The 24347-nt window shown below is 50.7% G+C and overlaps 2 protein-coding genes across 3 annotated transcripts in view; one reads left to right on the plus strand and one right to left on the minus strand.

Annotated features, from left to right (window-relative positions):
- Positions 1–2693, plus strand: part of Dmxl2 (Dmx like 2) — a 98695-nt gene extending 96002 nt beyond the window's left edge. For both annotated transcript variants that reach the window (XM_048332139.1, XM_048332140.1), the window contains exons 42-44: positions 204–256; positions 892–1109; positions 1474–2693. In XM_048332139.1, coding sequence (XP_048188096.1) covers positions 204–256; positions 892–1109; positions 1474–1683 — 481 coding nt within the window. In that variant the 3' untranslated portion in view covers positions 1684–2693. The remainder of the gene's footprint in view (positions 1–203; positions 257–891; positions 1110–1473) is intronic.
- Positions 2694–5954: 3261 nt separating this feature from the next.
- Gldn (gliomedin) overlaps positions 5955–24347 on the minus strand; it is a 31994-nt gene continuing 13601 nt past the window's right edge. Inside the window, exons 3-10 of the mRNA XM_048332156.1 lie at positions 21674–21691; positions 20963–21070; positions 13698–13844; positions 13127–13255; positions 10467–10547; positions 10146–10271; positions 9356–9506; positions 5955–6844 (exon numbers count right to left, since the gene is read on the minus strand). Of these exons, the coding sequence (XP_048188113.1) occupies positions 6367–6844; positions 9356–9506; positions 10146–10271; positions 10467–10547; positions 13127–13255; positions 13698–13844; positions 20963–21070; positions 21674–21691 (1238 nt within the window). The 3' untranslated portion in view covers positions 5955–6366. The remainder of the gene's footprint in view (positions 6845–9355; positions 9507–10145; positions 10272–10466; positions 10548–13126; positions 13256–13697; positions 13845–20962; positions 21071–21673; positions 21692–24347) is intronic.

Here is a 24347-nt window from a genome sequence, read left to right on the forward strand (position 1 = left end):
AGGTGCGATCTCGGGAGATGGCTGCCACTGTTGTCAGTGGATGAAGCCTCAGCAGGTCTGTCCCTGGGGCCCTCGCTCCGTCCCCATCCTAGCTAGGAATCTTGGCTCTATTAATGTCAGAAAATACCTGTGTTTTGTCTTGAGCTTGTTCCTGTGATAACTCTGGGCAGTTACGTATGGGGTATCTTTTGTTTCTTTCAAAGAAATGTCTGCCTCTGGGACACATTGATCTCACCGGCCAGCAGCCTCGTTCACGGTGAGTGAAGGCCGTGGCTTCCCGTGCAGCATGAGGGAATGCTCTCCTGGCTCTGTGGTGTGTGCTGGTTGAAAATGGAAACAAAAATGAGGCAGCCTGGCTGCCTCGCGGGGGTCGCTAGTACCCGTGGCATGGAAAGTGGGCTGTGCAGCTATTTACAGCGCGCTCGTTGGACTCGGGAAAGCGGAGCTAGAGGAGTAGAGCTAGCCTGCTTGCTCAGCTGCTGCTGCCCCCAAGGACTTGATTCTCTAATGGATTTGGGTAAGATGCGCATTTTGAAACGTAGTTATTCTCATTGTTGGCTTGCAACATTTGTTGCTGTAAGCACTTGTTAAGTTGTTTCAGTTAGCGTGTGGGCATTTTTTAGTCCCGTTAACGTTGGAAGCGCTGTGGTGGAGCCATAGGAATGAGCCCGCTACCGGCGGGGCGCGGGCCTGGCTCAGTCACGTGAGCGCACCCCGAGAAGCTGGGCAGCGAGGGGGGTGGGGGGCGGGAGGCTTCGGCCTCAGCGGTTCAGCTGGCCGGTGCCATGGCCCGCAGGACGCGGTGGAAGAAGCGCCGAGCCTCCCGGCGCCCTGCACAGGGTTAGAGCGGGCGGCGGGGAGCGGGCTCTCCTGACCAGCTTCTCCCCGCAGGCTTCACATGCCACGAGCACGGGGCCACGGTGCTCCAGTACGCACCCCGGCAGCAGCTCCTGATCTCGGGGGGCAGGCGGGGCTGCGTGTGCATCTTCGACATCCGCCAGCGCCGGCTCGTGCACACGTTCCAGGCGCACGACTCGGCCATCAAGGCCCTGGCGCTGGACCCCTGCGAGGAGTACTTCACCACCGGCTCCGCCGAGGGCAACATCAAGGTGAGGCCCGGGCCCGCCCTCCCCCTTCATCTGAGCGCAGGGCTTGCTTGGTGTCCCCCTCCCCTCCTCACCCCCTCTTCCAGCTCTCCCTCCTCCATCCGTTCTCCCCTACCTTCTGTGTCCCCTCCCTTCTCTCCCTTCTGTCCCTTTCTCTCCCCCCCCCATGCCCTCCCTTCCTCTCTTCCCCCTCTCCTCCTCCCTGGGTCCCCTCTTCTTTCTCTCTCCATCTCCTGTGTGTGTCTCGCGTGCACGCTTACTGGCACTGGGGATGGGACACGCGTGGCCATGAGAGGAACAGGACGGTGGCGCGGGCGGGCCGGGAGCAGAGGGGCCGCGCGACTCAGCCTGTGCCCCCTCGAGCCAGGTGTGGAGGCTGTCGGGCCACGGCCTGATTCACTCGTTCCGGAACGAGCACGCCAAGCAGTCCATCTTCCGCAACCTGGGCGCGGGCGTCACGCACATCGACATCAGCCAGGACGGCCGGCTCTTCTCCTGCGGCGCCGACGGCACGCTGAAAACCCGGGTGCTCCCCAGTGCTTTCAACATCCCCAACCGGATCCTCGATGTCCTCTAGGCACACGCGGCACCCTTCCACACACGTGTCCATCAGGAACACACGCGGGACTCGGCCTGCTGCTCTGAGCTGCTCACGCGCTGTACAAGTCGAGGCCGACCCCGGGTGGGCAGGGCGAACGTGCATGCTCCCCGTTCCGCGCACCTGCCACGTCCAAGCCCGCCCCGGCGGAGGGCAGCTCCCCCTGCAGCAGCGAGCGAACCCCACTCACAGCGCCGGAGGGCAGCTCAGTAAAAAGGCGGCGAGGACCCTCCCACCAAACCAAGGAAGAAATTGCAGGATTCAGGCTCTTCCTGTCCTCGCCGGGGAAGCACGCCCGCCCTCCCGCGCCCCAGACGCCCCCTCCTCCCTATCCCTAGTGTTCCCACTGAGCTAGTACTGTAACTTGCAAATGAGTGCAGATTTAAATGCAATGGTTTTCTCCTGATTTGCACATTCACATTTTTTGGACTGCTAGTGTTTTCTTTTTAATATAAATATTTGCCTTCATGTTAGGAATGTAACATGTGAACATGACATTTGTAGTTAACCAAATATGCTTTCCTGGTCCAGTTTAGTATTCTTTTTTTTTCCTTTTTACGTACTCAAGGTTAGCTACAACATTGAAGGCTCTGTTGAAGCTACACCACTAGAACATTTCATATCAATTAAAATGAATGTTAGGCTTTTGTGGCCAGTTGATGAGATTGGTGATATTATTTATTGCCACAGCCTATTGTATAAACTATGCAGAGTTAACTATTATTTGCTTGTAAAATATTTGCAAGTGTCATCAAATATTTTGATGTATTTCCTTGGTTATGACCAAAACTGTTTTTGAGATATTGAAGCCAATGTCTGTGTGTTTAAATGTTTACCAGCAAATTGTCTCATCATGTTATGAGGGTGTTCAATGCCTGTGCAGTAAACAGTGAACTATAATGGTATAAAAGCACCTTTCTCTGAAGGCAATGTGATGTTCATGCTGTGAAATACCTGTGTAAAAGAGAAATAAATGTTATTTGTTTGGAGTTTTGTAGTTTGGCCTACTTAAGTAGACTTGTCTGGCATTTGTGTGTGTGTTGGGGGTGGGGGGAGCAGCAATTATCTCACAACAAAGAAAAGCCTGATGGGTTTACTACAGCACCCAGACCCCGCAACCAACCAAGCAACCACCGAGCCAACCACCACCACCAGCTCTGAAACGCCACATTCCCGAAATCAGATGGCATCATCCAGGATGGACTGACACTGTCCTACCTGATCACACAACCGCACACGGAAACCACGGCTCCTGTGTGTCCTCGCGGCGTCTGCAGCCCTAGACAAAGCCTTAGGCAGGGTTAGTCTGGAGATGAGCTAGAAAGCTACCGTGATCGTTTGTCACAAAAGGCATCATTTCCAGAACATTTCCCATAGAGAAATGAGGCAATTCTATGACTCACACGAGTGAATGGGAGGCGCGCTACCACTTTAGTCATGCCTCCAGCACCTTTTTGCGTTGGTTATTTTCAAGGCAGGACCTGGCTGTATACCCGGCCAGCCCAACCTAGGATCCTCCCTTGTCTCTCCCCGCGCTCTAGGGATGACAGGTGCGCACCCCTCACCCAGCCACTGGTGGAGATGAAGTCTAGCAAATTCTTATGCTTGGGCTGGCCTTGAATCACCATCCCCCAATCTGCCTCCCAGGTAACCTGGGATCACAGGATTGAGCCACTGCAACAACTGACCAAAGGGGACGTTTTTATTCTTGGCCCCAAATAGTTTGTGTTTAATTCCCTTGTCCACTCTGATATATCAACAAATCTGCATTGTGTTTATGTATCTGTATATACAATTCTAGGTATTGCCATTGTCAGGTTTTCCTATAGCAAAAACATTACCAATGATTCTTCAGTATTCAACGGAATTAACAAATCATGTATTTCTAGAGAGTCGCCTTCGATATAATTGTACAATAAGATTATTTGGTTTGGTTTTTCCTCTTAAAGATCACCTATAAACACGAGGTTAAAATAAATCAATTCGGGCTGGGGATATAGCCTAGTGGCAAGAGTGCCTGCCTCGGATACACGAGGCCCTAGGTTCGATTCCCCAGCACCACATATACAGAAAACGGCCAGAAGCGGCGCTGTGGCTCAAGTGGCAGAGTGCTAGCCTTGAGCGGGAAGAAGCCAGGGACAGTGCTCAGGCCCTGAGTCCAAGGCCCAGGACTGGCCAAAAAAAAAAAAAAAATAAATAAATTCACCATGGGATTGTGATGAGCACTGATTCTTTTATTTGATGAAGGAAAGCTAAATTACAACCGAAGAGACATCCATTGTATATGCATTTGTCGTTCAGAATCTGTGGCACAGACTGGAGATTGTGACTCTCAAGCAAAGGTCTGGGAAGAAGTCTGCAGCGTGGCCGCGGTGTGGAAGGCTGGCTCCACGCTTTCCCTCGTGTGAGGCCATGTGCTCTGGATTTGAGAAGCTCTGACGAGACATGGTTTTATTTGGAAAGTGCTTTAAAGCAACTCTGGTTGTAAGTTCAGTTACAAACACCCACACCGCATCATGACTTAAAAACATGAGCTTGTATATTCTATCCTAGCAGTGGGCCTGAAACTTAAAAAAATCGAGTACTGTTTGTGGGGGAAAAATATTACATCTTAATTCTTTTAGTCTAAAGATAAACTGGCAACTAAGTTGTAAAGTTATTCATTACCCTTAAACTTTAGTTTTAGCTGTACTTGTATGACTGAAGCAAAGGAAAAAATCATCCCAGTATGAAGTATTCTAATAGTGAGCATAAGAGTTCTCACAATAGCCAGCGAGTCAGGCACAGTGGCGCTTGCCTATAGTACCGGCTACCAGGGAGGCTGAGGCAGGAGGGTTGCTTGAGCCCAGGAGACCGACACCAGTCTGGGGAACACGATGAGAAGAGAGCCACAACTTCTGAACTATTTTTTTTTTCTGACAGAATAAGCACTATTTCAATAGCTAAATTCTTTATTTTCTCTTTCTATAATTAGTATTGTATATATGATCACAAATACTATTACTACTAAAAAGAAAAGAAAGTAGGAGTTTAACAATAATATGCACATCATTAGCAGTTGCCTGGGTGATGTTAGGGGGCGGGAGAGATTTAAATATTCAAATCTGTGGAGCCCCTAAGTTTAAAAATGCTTCTATTTATACGGTAGAAGCCGGAACTCAGGGACATGGAGAATGGATTGGGGCCCAGAGAACATTCCAGGCAAGTTGCTGACCCGACTTTATGGAAGAGTGCCCCCAAACCTCTTCTGGGTGCTGAGCACAGTGATTTCTTTTCCCGGCTTCCTCTCTATCCAGTGCTGGGCTGCAGGTCCCGTGAATAACCAAGACAGCAAGAGCTATGCATGTTCCAGTGCATTTAGAAGCAAGTTCATCCTTCTTCTGGAACCACCAGGAGCTAGATCATCCTTTAAAGCTGCTTGGGAGAAGCCTGCAATCCTAGCTACTCAGGGGGCTGAAATCTGAGGATTTCCGTTTGAGGCTGGCCTGGGCAGGAAAGTGAGGCATACCAGAAGCGAAGCTGTGGCTCAAGGGGTAGAACACCAGCCCTGAGGGCAACAGTGCCCAGACCCCGAGTTCAAGCCCCAGACTAGCATAGGAGCATGCCCAACTCCCCTCTCAACGCTGACTCTCTTCTGAAAACTGCAGTTCTTTCTATGGTTCTCACAGATTGGTGCCCACTTACTGGGCATTCAGCGCTCTGGGACTGGGCTGTAACTGTGGCAAAAGCAGCCAGAGACCTGAAGAGCCAGCAGTTACGACCCCAAGACACGAATGGACATGCAGAGAAACCAACAGGTGCCCGGAAGGGGCTGTGTTTCACTAAGCAACCTGCGCCTGCGCCTGTCTTGGCTTTTGCTCATCTTGAAGCAGCCAGCAGGTGCTGAGGACAGCGCCATTTGCCGGAGGCAGGTGCGCCTTCAGAGACAAGCCATGAATGCGGGGAGCCAGCGCGGCTTCCCACGGTTCCGAGCAGAGTCAGTGTGGAAACGCTTACCGCTCAAGCACCAGGGGATGTCAACTCACAGGGAACTTGGCTCACACTTGACGAACCCCCTGAAACTTTTATTCTCATAGAAGTTACCAGAAAAATGACAGCTGGGAGCAGAGCGATGGCTCAAGTGCTAGAATGTCAGCCATGAGAGCAAGACCCTGAATTCAAGCCCCATTACTGGCACAAAGAAAAGGGGAGGGGAGGGGAGGGGGGGCAGCTGAGAGGACAGGAGACAGGAGAGAGGAATCATGGGAGTTAGAGGAAATCTTGCCAAGCATCTCAGACAATCTGTGAGCAGAAAGAAAAAGGCACCAGGCACTCAGCGATGCCTGCTTTCTAGAAAATAATAAGAGTCCTAAAATAAAATTTGACCTCTCAAAAAAAAAAATCATCCCAGCCAAAGGTTGTCTGTTACCAATGAGAACTCCAGGGCCCGGAGAGGTAGCTGGTGGAGGAAAGACCACGTCAGCTATTCTAACTCCCAATCTGTGGCTCCGTTACTAAGTGATCCGCTTTTGAAGGAGGCTCACTGACCAGATAAACACTCACATAGGAGACTCTGGTTCTAAGGACCTGGCTACCCCCTACAGACAAGTTTCCTGTTGGGATAGAAAGGGCCTCAGAGAACATGTAACGGGTCTAGAGGGGAGGGGCAGGGTGGTCAGCACATCACTGGTGTAATGTTGCTGACAAAAAGTGCAGAGGATAGAGCATTAGCTGGCCATCTTCCCATGAGTACAAACGCCGGTCCCTCATGTTGTAGGACAGCATGGCGAGAACAGACGGGGAAGTCCTTAGAGCAAAGTTTGCATTGATCTGTTTCCCTCCTAGCAAATCAAAGGCAAATGTAATCCTCGTGTCCTTGGTGTCGGTGACGTAGAGGATTCCTTGGGCCACGAAGGCATTGCCGGCTTTGGATTTGGGGTAGGTGGTATTGATGTGCTGTACCACTGAGAATGTCCTCTCTTCCAGCTGTGCAACCAGAATGCTCGAGCCGTCCACACTGGAAGCATAGATAATCCAGACTCCCTTCTCATCCACAGCCAGGTTGAAGTAAGTCTTGGAATTTGCAAAAAGGTATTTTCGATCAAAATACAAGGCATTTTCAAGCTTCAGAGTGTGGGATATTTCCTTGCCAAATTCAAATCTGAATCATGTTAGGAAAGAAAGAAAAGTAACGATGAGGTACTATTTTGGTAGACAAAGATGGTTAGGCTACTTACTTCATCTGAGTTGGTTAGGTCTAGGGATCCCGGCCTGATAGCCTGCATTGCTAACAAGCGCCACGTAATACTTGTTCTATTGGTCCTTAAACCCCCCTCCCCCCCAAAAAAACCACAAAACAAAAACAAAAAAGCCAATTAACTACTCAGAAAAAGCCAGAAGTGGTGGTATGGTTCAAGTGGTAGAGCACTACTTTTGAGTGAAAAAACTCAAGGACAGTGGTCAGGCCCTGAGTTCAAGCCCCAGGACCAAAAAGAAAAAAAAAAAGAAAAACCCTAAATCCGGGAATGACAATTCAGGTTGTTAGACTAAAAGGAACACCAGATGGCGCCATTAGGCAGCAGTGGAGGCATGGAATGTGGGAATCTATGTGTATTTCAGCAGGATAAATCTAAAGTTACCAAGAAACCTTTTTTTTTTTTTTCCAGGCAGAAAAGAGTTTTTGTTTTTGGGATGGGGGGAGCAAACGTCCAGCCCACACAAGATGGAGGTGTTCGGAGACAGAGGGTGTGGAAGAAAGAGAGAGAGAGAGCTCGAGTAACCTCTTAAAAGCTTGCCGAGAAGCTGGAGCGGAGGAAGGGAGGGAGGGAGGGAGGGAGGGAGGGAGGGAGGGAAGGAGGGAGAGAGGGAGAGAGGGAGAGAGGGAGGGCCCTCTCATCACAGCTCACAGGAGCCAACGTTTCTCTGAGAGCTTGCAGTTCAAGACCTCCCTTTGGCCCTGTCTGTTACCTGTACCTGGCAGCTGCATTTCTTGGGCTCGTCTTTCCCAGCAAGAACAAGCTCCTACTCCAGCCTGCCGCCTCGCAAAGAGCAGCCCAGCTCAGCTTTATCAGAAGAAGCATGTTCTTTAAGAAGCCAACCCTCATTCCGGGGCTTTTTTACCCCAGAACCTACTACTACTACCTACTACCCTACTACTCTACCCCTGGACCAATAGACCCATTTGTAAGATGGCAGCAGGGAGCTACTGGCTAAACAAGAAGCATCAGGCAGGAGTGTGACTGAGATGACGGATGAGCAGGAGGTAGACCAGTTGTCCATCTCTACCAAACAGATGGTAAGTGTCAAAAGAGGTATAGTGGGGCTGGGGATATAGCCTAGTGGCAAGCGTGCCTGCCTCGGATACACGAGGCCCTAGGTTCGATTCCCCAGCACCACATATACAGAAAACGGCCAGAAGCGGCGCTGTGGCTCAAGTGGCAGAGTGCTAGCCTTGAGCGGGAAGAAGCCAGGGACAGTGCTCAGGCCCTGAGTCCAAGGCCCAGGTCTGGCCAAAAAAAAAAAAAAAAAAGAAAAAAAAAAGAGGTATAGTTGGTGTCTGAGATTCCTATAGTAAATCTAACTGCCCAGAATCCTAGAAAACCATCCTAGCCCCTGAGCACTCAAGTGCCCCAAAGCTAGGACCTCAGTGAGGGTATGAGGAAGTGAGAAGGGACACAGTCTCCTTCCAGGTCTTGGTCTTGAATGATTAGCACTGGCAATCTTAACACTAGGATTATGTTTCACACACAGGTGGAGCCGGAAGGAGGCAGAGGCTCCAGTGAGGTCACAGAGGGCCCCCCAACTGCCCTTAACAAGCAGGTAGAAGAGTTGGAATCGGATACCAGGTGTCCTGAGGTTCATTGTCTCTTGATTTGCTCAAGACAATCCCCTTCTGCCTCTACAAAACCCAGAGTTCTGTTTCTTGTTGAACCACAAAGACCAAACCTTTGTGGTTTTAATGGTCTTGAGTTCTGTGGAGAGGAAGACAGGCTCAGGTGCTGACCTAGACACATTTGCACGGGTGACCTGCTCCCTCCTCCAGGGAAAGTGCAGATGGGAGGTGAGCTGACCCCCCTTCCCCCCTCCCCCCCCTCCCCCCCCCCCCCCCCCCTGCGCTCCACCAGGATGACAGAGCAATCTGAATGTGGAGATACCGGGTTTGGGGTTGCGGTCCTAGTATTCAATGATTTGTGTTGTGGCATGAAACTCAAACCCAAATATTTTCTAGAGCAAAACTAATAACAAGAAGCATGGTGGTTCATACCTGTAATCCCAGTACTTGTGAGGCTGAGAAAGAAGGATGAAAGTTCCAGGCCAGACTAGGTTACACAGTGAGACCCTGTCTCAAAAAGCAACCAACAAACCAACCAACAAAGGCGAGCTATCATCCAGACATAAGAGGAAGCTCTGGGTTCTGGCTACGTCCTCAAAAGGTAAGAAAGATGTGGCTCTTGCCACTCGTGACTCCTTCCCCCTGCTCCTGGCCTCCCCCGGGACCAGGACTGGTACACTGGACTCCCTTACTGCCTCCGATCCACATGACTATGGGCCAGCGCTGGGAACATAAGATGGCAAAGACATAGTCTTCTCCCCTGGGGGGCTCAGGCGGCCCTGTGCAGTGGGAGCCATGTGAGATGGAAGAGCAGGAAGGCACGTGGTCCAAGCGGCTCACCTCACTATGGTGTTGGAGCCCCCTTTGTGGTAGTAGAGCGAGTTGTTGTAAACAGCGTGCCCACAGCCATGGAAGTAATGTGGGAGGTGGATGAGCGAGTAGCTGCCATTCAGCAGTGCCGTCTCGTCTCTGAACTCCTTAACCATGATGCCTGCGGGAGGAAGGAAGGGAGAGGAAGGCTGTTACTTGCTGCTGTGGGCAATCCCACCTGGGAGGCGAGAAAGGGGAAGGGAAGCCATTCCCTCTCTAAGGTCCTCTGTCCACTCTGAAGAGCTTCGTATTCCCAGACACAAAGTCCAGACCACCCTATGGGTTTTTTTAGACAGAGTTATCATAGCCTCTGCTCCCCTAAGAGAAGACATGCCCTCACCATACCCCCTGATAATATTTATAAAGTCTTTGAGAGTTGAATGCTGGTGGCTCGTGCCTATAATTTTAGCTACTCAGGGAGGCTGAGATCTTAGCATCAAGGTTCAAGACCAGCCCAGACAGAAAAGCCGTCATTGCTTATCTCCAATTAATCAGCCAGTAACTCAGAAGTGGAGCTGTGGCCCAGGTGGTAGAGCACCAGACCTGAGTATAAAAGCTAAAGGAGGGGGAGGTAGCCAGGCCCTGAATTCAAGCTCCAGGACTGGCAAGAAAAAAAAGGTGCGGGGGGGTGGTGGTGGTGGTGGTGGGGGGAATGACAGTGTATTATATACCAGCAAGGACAGGGATTTAACCCCCCCCCCAATAATAAGCCTGAGATAGGCAAAAGATGATAGCTACTATCGTAACTCAGTGCAAATACCTGAAAAGTGTTCAGTCACCCAAATCCGCTCATCACTCTTATTAGCACACTCTCTGATCCAAGTTCCAAATGTCTCTTTCACTTTCAGTACTCGTGTTGGATTGCCAATGGATGTGATCATGGATTCTGAGAGAGAGAGACACAGAGAGAAAGAGAGAAGGAGAAAGTTACCTGTCAATCACGACTTTAAGACACCCAGTTTCTGAATTTCAAAATGTACTTATTTTGTGGGGTGAGGATGAAGCCCAGGGCCTTCTGGATGCCAGGCGAATGCAGTTCCAGTGAGCTCCCCTCCCCCTCCTCCCTGCTGTGACTTGGTACCTGCTTGTGGGGGCTGGCGGTCGATTTTCTCATCAACTTTGCCCACCAAGGTATCATCATTCGGTATGACACATGTCTCACCTACAAGGATCACAACAATTATAATAAAGCACTGTGAGATTACATAGCTTGTGTGTGGGGGTGGGGTGTGTGTGCACGCAGGTGTGTGCATATGTGTGCTGGTACTAGGGCTTAAACTCAGGACCTCTCCCTTAGCTTTCTTTCACAGCGGACTGACACTCAACCACTTGAGCAATACCTTCACTACCAGCTTTTTGCTGTTTAATTGGAAATCAGTCTTACAGATTTATCTGCCTAGGCTGACTTGGATCCTCAGATCTCAGCCTCCTGAGTAGCTAAGATTACCTGGAGAGAGATTATATTACTTTATAGCCAGAATCCCCACCTCATTTCAGGTCAAGTCCCATGAACATCCCCTTGAATAGGCCCATCAGGTTCCTTGCTTGCTTTCAAAAAACCACACGGTATGTTTTCGATTCCTCCTCCCCGCAACTTGGTGCTCCCCAAGAAGCTCCCTGCCACCAGACTTGTTGAGATAGGAGAGTTCTAAGAGGATGTCAGCGTCTTACTCTGTCTGGTGCTGTCATGGGCTGGGCAGTTCATTATGGATCGGTTCTGGAGTCTAGGAAGACCCAGATGGAGGAACACACCTGGAAAGGGCCTTGGCTATGGCACGGCGCGGCACAAGTCTCTGCATGGCGGCAGAGAGTGGGGAGGGGGTGAAACGTACCCTCACAAGGAACCCTGTCCTGTAGCAATGATGCCCACCCATTCGGGGGGCAGAGCACTCATGACCTAGCCCTGCTTAAGGCATCTCAACACTGCTGTGCTGGGCACGGTTTCCCCCATGTGAGTTTTTGGGGATACACGGAGACAGGAAAGGACAAATGGGGCTCACGCCAACCCACTCAGGCCCTCTGCAGTCTGAGGAGGGAGAGGCTTGGGAGCCTTCCTGGTCCACCCCTCTGGTGGGTGGCATCCCTGTCTTCCTGGGATTGCATGGGGAGTGGAATCACAAGTCTCAGAGGAGGAAGGAGCCTGCAGGAAATCCTGCTCAGAGACACTGGAACCCTCATACTAACCCCCACCCCTGTTCCTCGGCCTGAAGGCCTGTCGGAACACGGGGCTTTGGCCAGTGGTGAAGTCACAGCTGGGCCGCGAGTGGACTCCATTTGGGCCTTGGGTGAAGTGGGGCCTTGGTGGGTGGACGTGAAATCAGGAAGAGAAAACGCTAGCCAGTGCCGAGATGATAGGCAGGGTCTTGGTTGCACAGAGAGGCTGTGGGCTGGTGTAGATTGGATGAATCAGGCTTTGGGGCAAAAGCCAGACAAATCCTCATGAGTTCAAATCACCCTATGCTTGCAAGGGCGATAGGGGAGCCTTTTGCTCCCAGGGAAGCTCCCAGGGCCATCTGCGGGTTCTCAAGTAAAATAACAGCGGCAGACCCTGCACCGTCTCTACTGATGGCTAACTGGATGAGCCATGTTCCCCAAGAAGTCCTCTGACACTGAGGAGAGCAGCCTCTTCTCAGGATCTGTTACAACACCTACGTGCCATCCTTATATCTAGCATTTCCACTAAGGAAAGGGAACTGGAGCAAGAGAGAGGCCAGTTCAAAGGCCAACATATGGCAAGCAAGGACTCGTTATGAAGAAGCATCGTGAGAGATGATGGTCTCTCAAGTTGTTTCTATGTTTCTGGGCTGGACTTGCTGACCAGCCACTGGAGAAAGATGACACAGCAGACATGCTTCTCCAGCCTTTGGCAAATCTGAATTCTGCAAGAGCTCCAAGCGGACCCTCTTTTCCAGGGAAGGCTTCTGCTGAGCTCACTGGAAGGAAGAGCGAGGGCTGATCCTGCTGACCCCCGGGGAGGAGTCGGGCTGCGACTCTGGCTAACTCCTGGGCAGAATCATTATTAGGCTCCATTACTGAGCGGGGAGAGGATGGGTGGTGTGTGAGAGCTTGAATTTAGGGCTTCATGATTGCTAAGCCAGCACTCTGCTACTTGCCTCTAGCTGCCCTGATTACCTTGCAGTTCCCTAGCCGCCTCCCCCTGGGTTTGAAATCCAACACTGCCCCTTGCTAACTGAGTGACCTTGGCAAATTATGTAGCTTCTAGGGAGTCTGTAAGTTGGGGACAAGGATGTTAACACCATAGGATAGTTGTGATATCAAAGGAACTTAGTACCAGGCCTGGAATACTGTCAACACTTGATAATCAGTGGGGAAGATTCAGGGCAGGGGGTATAGCTCAGTGGTAAAGTTCACGCTCAGCCTGCATGCGGCCCTGGATGGGATCCCCTACCCGCCCCCTGCCCACCCCCACCCCCACCCCCCCTCCACACAGTTATTATTTGTGGGCTGTTAACCAATTTGACTGCTTGTGATCTCCAGCACATCCAGGAGGCCCTTTAGGAATTCACTGCTGTAAAACATTTACAATCGAATAGCAAGACTAGCTATGGCTGGCATTGGAACAGGCTGGGGCAGGGGGCGGGATGAGGGAAGGGAGGAATAAAAAGAGGAAGCGAACTCCTCTTAGAGCAAAAGCCCCTCCTTCTGTGTTTCCGCGTGCTCACGAGGCCTGAGGGATCAGTAGTTAGAGCCAGAGGCAGCTCTCCTGGGCAGCTTGCTGACCTGGGCACTGGCCGTTGAACACATTTGGCTGGCGAAGGCCTTTGGATCTCCCCCTTCCAGGGGGCCCAGGGGGCCCGGGGGGCCCAGGAGGTCCAGGTGGGCCGGGTGGGCCTTGGTCACCTTTGGCACCTGGAAAGAGGTTGGGGGAGAGAGAGACAGAGACAGAGAGAGCTGAGTGCTGGTGGCTCATGCCTATAATCCTTCTTATTCACCAAGCTTAGATCTGAGGATTGTGGTCTGAAGCCAGCCTGGGTAGGAAAGTCTAAGAGACTCTTACCTCCATTTCACCAGGCTGGGAATATGGCCTAGTGGCAAGAGTGCTCGCCTTGTTTACATCAAGCCAAATGAGAACTCAGGATGCTAAAGTTCAAGGCACACACGCACACACACACACACACACACACACACACACACACACCCCTACCCCTGTACAGAATTCTAGAACACACTATAAAACATACGATAAGCCACCGAAGGCCAGTCATGTGGAAGACAGAGTGGCCTGGATTGAAAGCCAGGTAGTCTCTCCCTGGCCTGCCATGAAGGGGCCCAGGCTCCCCTGCCCCCTCACCTGCAGGCAGGACATCATTGGACACGTCTCCTTTGTCTCCCTTCTCACCCTTCTGCCCCGGAGGGCCCTCATTTCCAGGTAAGCCCAGCTCCCCAGGGTCTCCCTTCTCCCCCTTTTCCCCTGGATTTCCTGTGGCTCCTGGTGGTCCTGCGGAAATAAAATAACACAGTAGCATATTGTGGCGGAAAATGCTGACATGGCACTTTACTTGATTATATTTTGCACAGCAACTTTACAAACCAAACACATAATCCTTAACCATTTTAGTGTTACAACATGGCCATCCAGTCATTAAAGAATAGTATTTGAGGGGCTGGGGATATAGCCTAGTGGCAAGAATGCCTGCCTCGGATACACGAGGCCCTAGGTTCGATTCCCCAGCACCACATATACAGAAAATGGCCAGAAGCGGCGCTGTGGCTCAAGTGGCGGAGTGCTAGCCTTGAGCAAAAAGAAGCCAGGGACAGTGCTCAGGCCCTGAGTCCAAGGCCCAGGACTGGCAAAAAAAAAAAAAAAAAAAGAATAGTATTTGAGCTGGGCACTGGTGGCTCACACCTGTAATCCTAGCTACTTGGGAGGCTGAGATGGGAGGATTGTGGTTCAAAGCCAGCCCAGGCAAAAAAGTCCCTGTGAGACTATCTCCAATTACTACTACTACTAATAATAAAAAAGCTGGAAGTAGTACTGTGGTTCAAGTGGTGGAGCATTAGCCTTGAGCACAAAGAGGCTCAGAGACAGCACCTGGGCTGACTTCAAGCCCCAAGATTGGCAAGAAAGAAAGAGAGAAAGAAAGGAAGAAAGAATAGTATTTGAATTCATGTTTAGTTCCCGTGCCTCTAATCCTAGCTATCCAAGAGACTGAGCTCTGAGTTCAAAGCCAGCTTTGGCATAAAAGTCCATACAGGGAATATGGCTCAGTGGTAGAGTGCTTGCCTAGCATGCATGAAGCCCTGGGTTCCAATCCTCAATACCACATAAGCAGAAAAAGCCGGAAGTGGTGGTGTGCTCAAGAGGTAGAGTGTGAAGTGGTGCTGTGGTTCAAAATGGTAGAGCATTAGTCTTGAGCTGAAGAGCTCAGGGACAGCGCTAGGTCCTGAGTTCAAGCCCCATGACGGACAAACAAGAAAGAAAAAGAGTTCTTAATTTTGGGCTGGGAATGTGGCTTAGCAATAGAGTGCTTGCCTAGCATGCACGAAGCCTTGGGTTCGATTCCTCAGCACCACATACACAGAAAAAAGCCGGAAGTGGCTCTGTGGCTCAAGTGGCAGAGTGCTTGAGCAAAAAGAAGCCAGGGACAGTGCTCAGGCCCTGAGTTCAAGCTCCAGGACTGGCAAAAAAAGAAAGGAAGGAAGGAAGGAAGGAAGGAAGGAAGGAAGGAAGGAAGGTCCGTAAGACTCTTATCTCCCATTTGCCACCATAAAGCTGAAAGTGGAGATATGGCTCAAGTGGAGGGCTGTTAGCCTTGAGCATAAAGGCCAAGTGAGATCTTGAGGCTCTGCGTTTAAGCTCTGGTACTGGTACACAGACACAGACACACAGACACACACACACACACGTCTTACTGAGATGCATGAAATTCAGCTGCATCTGGGAGACAGAAGGCCCAGACCCATGTCTCTGCCAGCGTTTGACGTGGACAGTAGCATGGGCTAACAGGTGAGGAGCTAGGGGTCACAGGTAAGAGGAGTCCGGGATCCCTCCACAGTGGGCATGAATCTGCCAGGGACTGTGCACTGTAGTAAGAAGTAACACGGTGACATATCCTGACTGGAGACAGCACACCTTTCCCAGTGGTTTGGGGCACCCGGCCCCTTCACGGGGCCACCTGGCTGGAAAGTGGCCCACTCACTGGAGCAGAGCCCTTCGACAGAGCCACCTGCGCCAGAAGATGCTCCTTTGTCACTGTTTTAAATAGGCTGCTTGGCATTGTCTAGAGGAGACAAAAGCCTAGCTTGTTGCCATAGAGCTCAGCCTGCACCACACATGAAGTGTAGCCGACACCTCTGAAGGTCTCACATGGGCCGGATTTGGCAGAGCTCGGGGAAATTGTATCTGCTGGTGACTATGGCCTTTTCTTTTGCAGACACAAAGAGCCTTGCTATTTTAGGATCTGATTTCCCCTTCCTTTTTGCCTCACTACCTTTTAAGTCTTTTATTTTCTTTCTCAAAAAGGCCAGGTGTGAAACAGAGGAATATTGGTATTGGAATGCGGCCCCTGCGGCCGCCTTGAGGGGAGACTCTGTCTCCTTAGCTGGGAAAGGAAAGACCAGGGGTGTTTTATCCGCATGCAGTCTGCCTTTAGCCTCTGCTCCACCATCACAGCTGAAAACAGCATCCCCTTGTTCCTCTTGGTAGAATTACCTTGGCCACACATTGGCTGGGGGCGTGTTAGAAATAAACCACCACTCAGGCCATGCGCCAGTGGCTCACGCCCACAACCATAGCCACTTGGGAGGAGGCTGAGAGCTGAGGATCTGGTTTGAAGCCAGCCCGAGCAGGAAAGTCTGTGAGACTCTTATCTCCCATTAACCAGCAAGAAGCCAGAAGTGGAGCTGTGACTCAAGTGGTAGAGTGCCAGCCTTCAGCAAAAAAGCCAAAGGACAGCACCTAGGCCCCGAGTTTAAGTCCTAATACTATCAAAACAATAAACAAACAACAACAAAAACAGCAAAAACACCTACCACCCAATTGCCATTCACAATCAGAGAAGCTGTGTACAGTGACTCTCTACAGGGTCTGTACTTCGGCACTGTTGTCCACGACTCATGGCTGACTTGGAGTCAGTTAGAGAAGAAAGGCCAGATTCTACTCACCTTTTTGTTGTTGTTGTTGTCTGTTGTGGGGCTTGAACTCAGGGCCTGAGGGCTGTCCCTAAGCTCTTTTGCTCAAAGCTACTGCTCTACCACTTAGAGCCACAGCTTCTGGTTTGGAGGGGTTAATTAGAGATACAAGTCTCAAGGGGACTTTTCTGCCTGGCCTGGCTTTGAACCTCAATCCTCAGATCTCAGCCACCTGGGTAGCTAGGATTACAGGCACGAACCACCAGCGCCTGGTCCCTAGCACTCCTGCGCTAGAGAAGTGTCTCTTTGCTATTTTTCTCTTGATGTTGCCCACTCAAAACACCAAGTGCCAACAGCATTAGAGTCTGGAGCTGTGCTACAGCTTTGGGCCGGGGTCAGTTCTAGCATCTTCACAACAGGGGGGGAGGGAGGATGATTTATTTTGGATAGATACCCATCTGCCAGTGACTAACTCAGAGAAAAGGGACGGGAGAGTATCACACAAAACTCAGTCTCAAGACATGAATTGTGCCGGGCACTGGGGGATCACGCCTACACCCTTAGCTACTCAGGAGATCTGAGAGCTGAGGACTGTAGTTCAAAGCCAGCCTGGGAAGGAAAGTCCCTTTGCGACTCTTATCTCAATTTAACCATCAGGAAACCACTGGGAATAAATAGCACTGTGGCTCAAGTGGTAGAGCGCCACAGCCAACAACATCATCATCAACAACAACAACAAAATGACATGAATTGTGACAAAGGCATTCTTTTATCTTTTTAAATAAAGATAGGAGTTTTGTTTTTTTTAAAGACACTGTTGCATTAACACTTAGGTGAGAAACAGAGAGGCAGATGCAAGAAAGGAAATGCAGACTGTCAGGCGTCATAGAAGATCCTAGTTGAATGCTGGACAGTACTTGCGTCTTTCACTCTAAACATTCTTTCTCCTCCAGTTCTCGTCCTTTGTTTCTTAGACAGGGTCTACACCGGGCTGGCCTCAAACTGCTTCAGCCTCTTGAGTCCTGGCCATAAAGGCATGGCACTCACATCTGGTTTTTGCTGTTTACTTGAAGATAGTCGTAGACCTTCCTGTCTGAGCTGGCTTTTCACTGCGATCCTCAGATCTCAGCCTCCCGAGTAGCTAGGGTCACAGGCGGGGGCCACGGGTGCCCTGCTCTTTATTAGCTTCTCGGTGTTAGACAAGTTACACCCTTCGTCCAACAGTGAATGTACTGAATCCCTCACTGGGCATTCCCAGGCACTGACGTAGGGACTAAACAAAACAGAAATGGTCTCCCCACAGGCTTCGTGTTCTACTAGGGACTCAGACCATGGTAATACAAGTAATGAGCACCATTAGGTAATTCCAGGGAGGGGTAAAGCTTTGCTAGAGAGCAAGGCAGTGATTGAACAGGCCGCCACAGGCAGGACCACAGAAATGCAAAGGCCCTGGAAGTGAGCAGGGATGCCTGAGCAGCTAGAGAAAGAGGAAAATAAGCTTTCTGCATTTCTGAAGACTATGGCAAACAAAAACCACCCCCTCTCCTCTTGGCTGGGAGGACTCAGGGCCGCTTAGTAGCACTGTGGGGTTGTTTAAAGGCTGATGAAAGCCAGTGCTGTCCCCCTCTGCCCCATCCCAAGCTCCGAGTCACAGGACTTGTTTCCTCCTTCTGGAATGTACTCCTGCTGCTCCCCTCCCCCACCCTGCCTGGTACGCCACGAATGATCCTTCAAGTCTGGGCCCTGTGAACACCCTTCTGGGCTGGGAAGGTGGCTTAGTGGTAGAGTGCTTGCCTAGCATGCATGAAGCCCTAAAAGCCAGAAGTGGCAACCAGGCCCTGAGTTCAAGCGCACACCCAGCAGGTCACAGCTCTGCCTGCGATGGCGCAGTCCTCTCCTGGAGGCGGTTACCGCCTGCACCCCATCTCTCCTTCAGTTCTGACCTACGGTGTGACCTTCCTGACCTGTCACCTCTATTATTGACACTCAAAGGACCCTGTTGCCTTCAAACATATGTCTCCCCTGTTGACTATTGATGCTGGCTAGCCTTGCCCCCAAAGATGGAAGGTTCCAGAACAGGAGCTGTATGGGTTTCCCTTTTATGCACTTGCAACCTGTTCAATAACAGTCCCTGTGCCAGCTGCTGCTCTTCTAGTGGCCAGCAGATGCTGTATGTTTACTGGGCTACACCCCAGGCCCCCTCCTACCATGTTTCCCCCAAGGACCACACTCAGGCCTCGTGCCTAGTGGCCGGGAAGGCCTTGAGCCTTCATCTGACTGCAGACCTGCATCTCTAGGACCCCCGCATGGCCCCTGGATACATGCTCCAAGTAGCTCAGCTCTGGACATGCCGTGACTACTTCCCTAACCCAAGTCAGGAGTGGGGCTGTCCACTTCAGGAGGAGCGGACCACTGTCCATCCAGCTGTAGGACAGACGTCAGTATGTCAGTGTTGACTCTCCTCACTTCCTGTGCCTCCCCCCACCCCCCACCCCACTGCTGGGATTGCCGACCTCACCCCTAAATATCACTCAACTCCCTCAGTCTTGTCACAGGCCTCACACATGGGGACTCCTCAGGGACGCCTGACGGCTCTCAGGACAGAGCTCTGTCCCCTCTGTGGCCCTGCACCCCAACCTAGGGCCCAGGAATGAAGGAAAAAGACAGCTGTGGGGTGACAGAGACAGGTGGCCTTTGCTCTAGGATCTGAGCTAGCTCAAGGCTGAGCAATGCTTCCAGAAATCTCTTCTTCTAGAGCCAGGCTCTTCAGATGACCTTTGGTCTTCTACAAAAGGCTGTTCGTAGGGCTACATCCCCCCCCCCCCCACTTCCCCTGGATTGCCCGTCATTGGATAGCAATCAATCCAACGTCTTTAGCTGGGATAATGGGCACGACCAGCATCCAGGCCAAAGAAAATTGGTTTGTGTGTGTGTACTGGGGCTTGAACTCAGGGTCTCATGTTCTACAGCTTGAGCCACACCTCCACTTCCAGCTTTTTGGTAGTTAACTGGAGATGAAGAGTCTTACGAACTTTGAAGCCCAGCCTGGCTTGAAACACAATCTTCAGATTCAAACCCAATCCTTACATTGTCACCTCTTGAGTAACTAGGATTACAAGTGTGACTGGTATCCAGCCCAAATAGAATCATTAGACAAGCTAAGTTCTGTCTAGGGTCCATTTGTTCTCCCCAATATTTATGAGAAACTCTTTGAAATTGTCTAATTCCCCATTTTCCCCTCCCTATTCTAGTTCTCGAGTGGAACCCTTGGGGACGCCTCCTGCCTTGATGAGGGTATGTGCCTCTTCTCTTAGTATGGTCCTCGGGCTGCACCACCAGCCCTTCCCAGGGCTCGGAGGGAATGTCCCTTTGTGCCTACAGGGACAGATTCATCCTGAATCTGTCCCCATCAGCCGCACAGCTGGCTCTACCACTGGGGTGGGGCCACAGGTTTGGAGTCGCCTGGATAAACCCAAGGAATGCCTGCAGCTAAGTCCTATCGCTGACGATCAGAGTCTCTAACATCAGAGTTACCCCACAGGCAGTGGCCCACAGGGCTCTGCGACGCTTCCCGAGGCCTGGGCTGTGTCCACTGTGATCCGCAGCACTGCCCCCAGGAATACAAACAGGGGGCCTCGCCAAGGGGCAGGGGTGCTCAGCTCTCTCCCGCTCAGGGGCTCTCGCTGAAAAACCCAGGATCTCCCAGGCAACTTTGGGGACAAGAACTAAGAGGCTGAACAACAGTATGTGGTGGAGTCTCCCTGCCTTCTCATAGTGGCTTTGACTGGAGTTCGAGAGTCAGGCCTTCTAGAAACTTCCAGAACAGTCTTCACTCCCCCTTCCCCCTTCCCCCGGCATCCCAGATGACTGCCTAGTGTTTCTCCACAGACAGTACTCAGAGTTCTTCTTCTAACATCTATCCCCCCCCCGCCCCCGCCCCCGCCCCCCCCTCCCCCCGCAATCCTGCTCTTGGCTCCTGTCAGGCCCTATGTCAGCCTTGCCACTCCCTTGAGACTAAGAGGGCACCCTGCAGGCTCAGTGCCAGCCCTGGGCTTGGCTGCCTTCCTATTCAGACACTTGGAGCTACTCCTCAAAGAGGGAAATCTTTTAGTCCACTGACTGTTATCCAAACCCAATGACTGGCTGGGAAGGAAGAGGTGATAGAGGGCAAGGCAGGAACAGAGCCTTGTGAGAACATGGGGTGTCACATCTGTGGCTGTCACACAGGCCCCTGGAATGTCCCTTCTAAGGCTGCTGTCCCTGTCTTCACACACTTCCATCTGCATTGGAGAGAGCTGGGGGACAGACAGCTCCTCGGTCTGACAGAAACGCTGGCCAGGGCCAGGCTGACACAAAGCCCTTGTGTCCCGGAATGTACAGCTTCCAGCTGAGATTAAAAGATGCCCCCAACCCCTTTTGTCCCATCCCACATGCCATCATGGAGACAAGACACACGAAAATGCATGAGAACAACTGTGGAAATACCCATTTTTCCTCTCTTCCCATTCGCTCCTTTTTCGCCTTTTGAGCCCTGGGGACCAGGCAGTCCATCCGATCCATTGTGTCCTGGTAACCCACCCACTCCGGGAGGACCTGTGCAAACAGGAGAACGGGAAGAGTTAAACATTTGTATCTTCAAACATTCTTTTATCTTGCCTAGGCGTAGTGGCACCTGCCCAGAATCTCAGTTTTGAGGGAGGTACAGATAGGAGGATCAGCGCCAGGGTGGGTAGAGTTAGTGAGACTTCATCTCTCTAAACAAGCCAGGTGTCATTATTCTATATTTGCATGTCTACATTCAAAGGAGGCCTCAATAGGTGGCTTGTTATCTGAGGCCAGCCCCAAGAAAAACCATGAAAGACTCTGTCTGGTAAAACATCTATAACTAAAAAGGGCTGGAGGTCTATCGTTCAGGTAGTAGAGCACGTGCCTACAAACACCGTACTGTCACCCCAAAGAAAAATTCATTGAAGTTAATGAGATTTCTTTCAGCCAGTGACCAGACGTGATGGATGTCTTCCCCTCCCAAAGCAGTGACAAGAAACAGGCACACAAAGGGAGGGAAGAGGAGCACAGAGAGACAGGGAAGTGGCCAGGAATACCTCTACCGTCTCCCCCCACTTCTGTCCCTCAAAGAACCCTGGAGATCTGGCCACCCACATCCTGCCCTTGAATCAGGAAAGTCTGAGCTCTTACCTGGTGGGCCAGGTGGTCCTAAAATAGAAAAAGAAATTCAGATGGCGATCCACACGTGGAGGGCAGAAAACCCCGAATCCCAGACCCTTCCCTCCCCCTTAAACGTCTCAGTCACCTCCTGACCCTAAGAAACCATTCCTCTATCTTTCATATTCATCCCAAAGACACTACAGAAAACCCCAAATGGAGACTCATTCACCAACCAAACCACTTTTGCTTGTTTTAATGGACCACGAATAACCTGGGCGCTGGTCTCACTGCCGGTTCCTATAGTTATCTCTGAAGGGGTCAGCTTAATTAACAGGGTGGGTGGCATGAAGGTAGCCGGCCCTGCACTGCCCAGGCAGAGGCAGGAATCAGCATGTGGTGCTGCTGTCATCCTGGAACATGAGACAGTCCCGAGGGCTCTTGCCCAGCCAGCTTGTCTCCTCTGGGCTGGCTTACTATACCTTTTATTTTATTAGATGAAATGGTCTGATAACACTTCAGGGCCCAGGTCAGGTAGCAAGCATCTTTTACACAGGGAACAAGTAAAATTACCCAAGGGCCTAAGCAGTTTGGATAAATCATTTCCACAGTTTGGTTTGGTTTGGTTTGGTTAGTCGATGGTTTGAACTCGGGGCCTGGGCACTGTCCGTGAGCTCTTTTGCTCAAGGCTAGCACTCTACCACTTTGAGCCACAGCACCATGTCCAGTTTTTGAGGGGTTAATTGGAGATAAGAGTCTCATAGGAACTTCCTTTGCCTGGGCTGGCTTTGAACCTCCATCCTCAGGTCTCAGCCTCCAAAGTAGCTAGGATTACGGGCCTGAGCCATGGCACCTAGTTTCTTCTGCCCTTTTCTGAGTACTTTATTGAAGATGAGTCTCACAGATGAATTGGGAATATGCCCTACTGGTAAAGTGCTCACCTCGTATACATGAAGCCCTGGGTTTGATTCCTCAGCACCACATATATAGAAAAAGCTGGAAGTGGCGCTGTGGCTCAAGAGGTAGAGTGCTAGCCTTGAGCAAAAAGAAGCCAGGGACAGTGCTCAGGCCCTGAGTCCAAGCTACAGGACTGGCAAAAAAAAAAATAAAAGAAAAAAAGAATCTCACAGACTTTCCTCCTGGCTAGCTTCAAATTCAGGTATCAGCCTCCTAAGTAGCTAGGATTATAGGTGTGAGCTGTGGGCACCAGCCTAAGTTGTCTTAAGTTCCCTGGTCTTTTAGAGATCTGAGCAGCAAATGCCCAGTGGGTTGTAACTTTCAAGATTCAGGGTGGGAGAAAAGAGGAAGCTTGGCCTGGATGGTATGGGTAGAGATGAGATTGAATCAGATCCTGGGTGGAGTGGGCAATGAAAACACTGACTTCCAGGGCTGGGAATGTGGCTTAGTGGTAGAGTGCTTGCCTAGAATGTACAAATCCCTGGGTTCAATTCCTTAGCACCAAATAAACAGAAAATGCTGGAAGTGGCGCTGTGGATCAAGAGGTAGAGTGCTAGCCTTGAGCAAAAAGAAGACAGGGACTGTGCTCAGGGTTTAAGTCCCAGGACTGGCAAAAAGAAAAACACTGACTGCCAAGTCAAGAGGTCTATCTGAGAGGCAACAGGAAATGATAGTAGGTTCCTAAACAGAACATCATGATAGAAGACCAAAGTAAGATATCAATGGGATATATTGTTTATATCTAGAAGATGAATAGAAACAGCTGAACCCAAATGAGTAGGCGAACATAGAGAGACTGCAGGAGAGATACAGAGGAAGAGATAGTATTGTAGAAAAGAAACTAAGATCTTTGTAGTTAAAACCAGATACATGACAGTGATTTGCACCTGTCATCCTAGCTACTCAAGAGGCTGAGATCTGAGGATCATGGTTCAAAGCCAGCCCAGGAAATACATGCACTGCCTTACATATGAAACTGTAACCCCTCTTTACATCACTTTGACAATAAAGAAATGAAAAAAAATAAAACACCCAAAAGCCATCCCTGGCAGGAAAGTCTGTTAGACTCTTATCTCCAATTAGCCCCCAGAAAACCGTAAGTAGTACTCTGGTTCCAGGTGGTAGAGTGCTAGCCTTGAGCAGAGAGTGTAGAGACAGCTCCGAGGCCATGAGTGACCAAAAAAAAAAAACAACAACCAAAAACAAAACAGGCACATTATTGAGAATAAATATGAATCTAGCATTCTCTGCAACTGTAGAGAAAGCTATAAATGTAACAAGTATTTTAGTGGAATGAGCAAGAGTCCACATCCGACTAGAAGGAAACCTCTCAGATAGTAGGGGATGTCCAATACAGATACACGGAATCTGCACATGTAGGGGCTCTGAGGAGAATAGGGATTTAAGGGGAAACGCTCAATGCATACAGGCCCACTTTGGGCCCATAACAATTTGGTGTTACAAATTAGGTTGGCCTATGGCCCAGTCCCTGGCTTGACCGACAGAGGGCGCGGGCACACTGAAGAGGCACTGCGGACAGTGACAGAGGTCAGGCAGACATCTATCAGATTCTTCACTACAGATGGCGCCACACAAGAGCCACATGCAGATAAAGATGATTTGTCTGCAAGAAGCAAGCCGACTGTGTACAGTGGGTTCCAAGCCACCCCCATCCCCCAGAACTGTGTCTGTAGTGGGACTTTCAGCTTAGCAGGAGATATACAGTACAGGACACTTTAGCCCTGGCCAA

Source organism: Perognathus longimembris, chromosome 23, assembly GCF_023159225.1.
Source record: "Perognathus longimembris pacificus isolate PPM17 chromosome 23, ASM2315922v1, whole genome shotgun sequence".
NCBI lineage: Eukaryota > Metazoa > Chordata > Mammalia > Rodentia > Heteromyidae > Perognathus > Perognathus longimembris.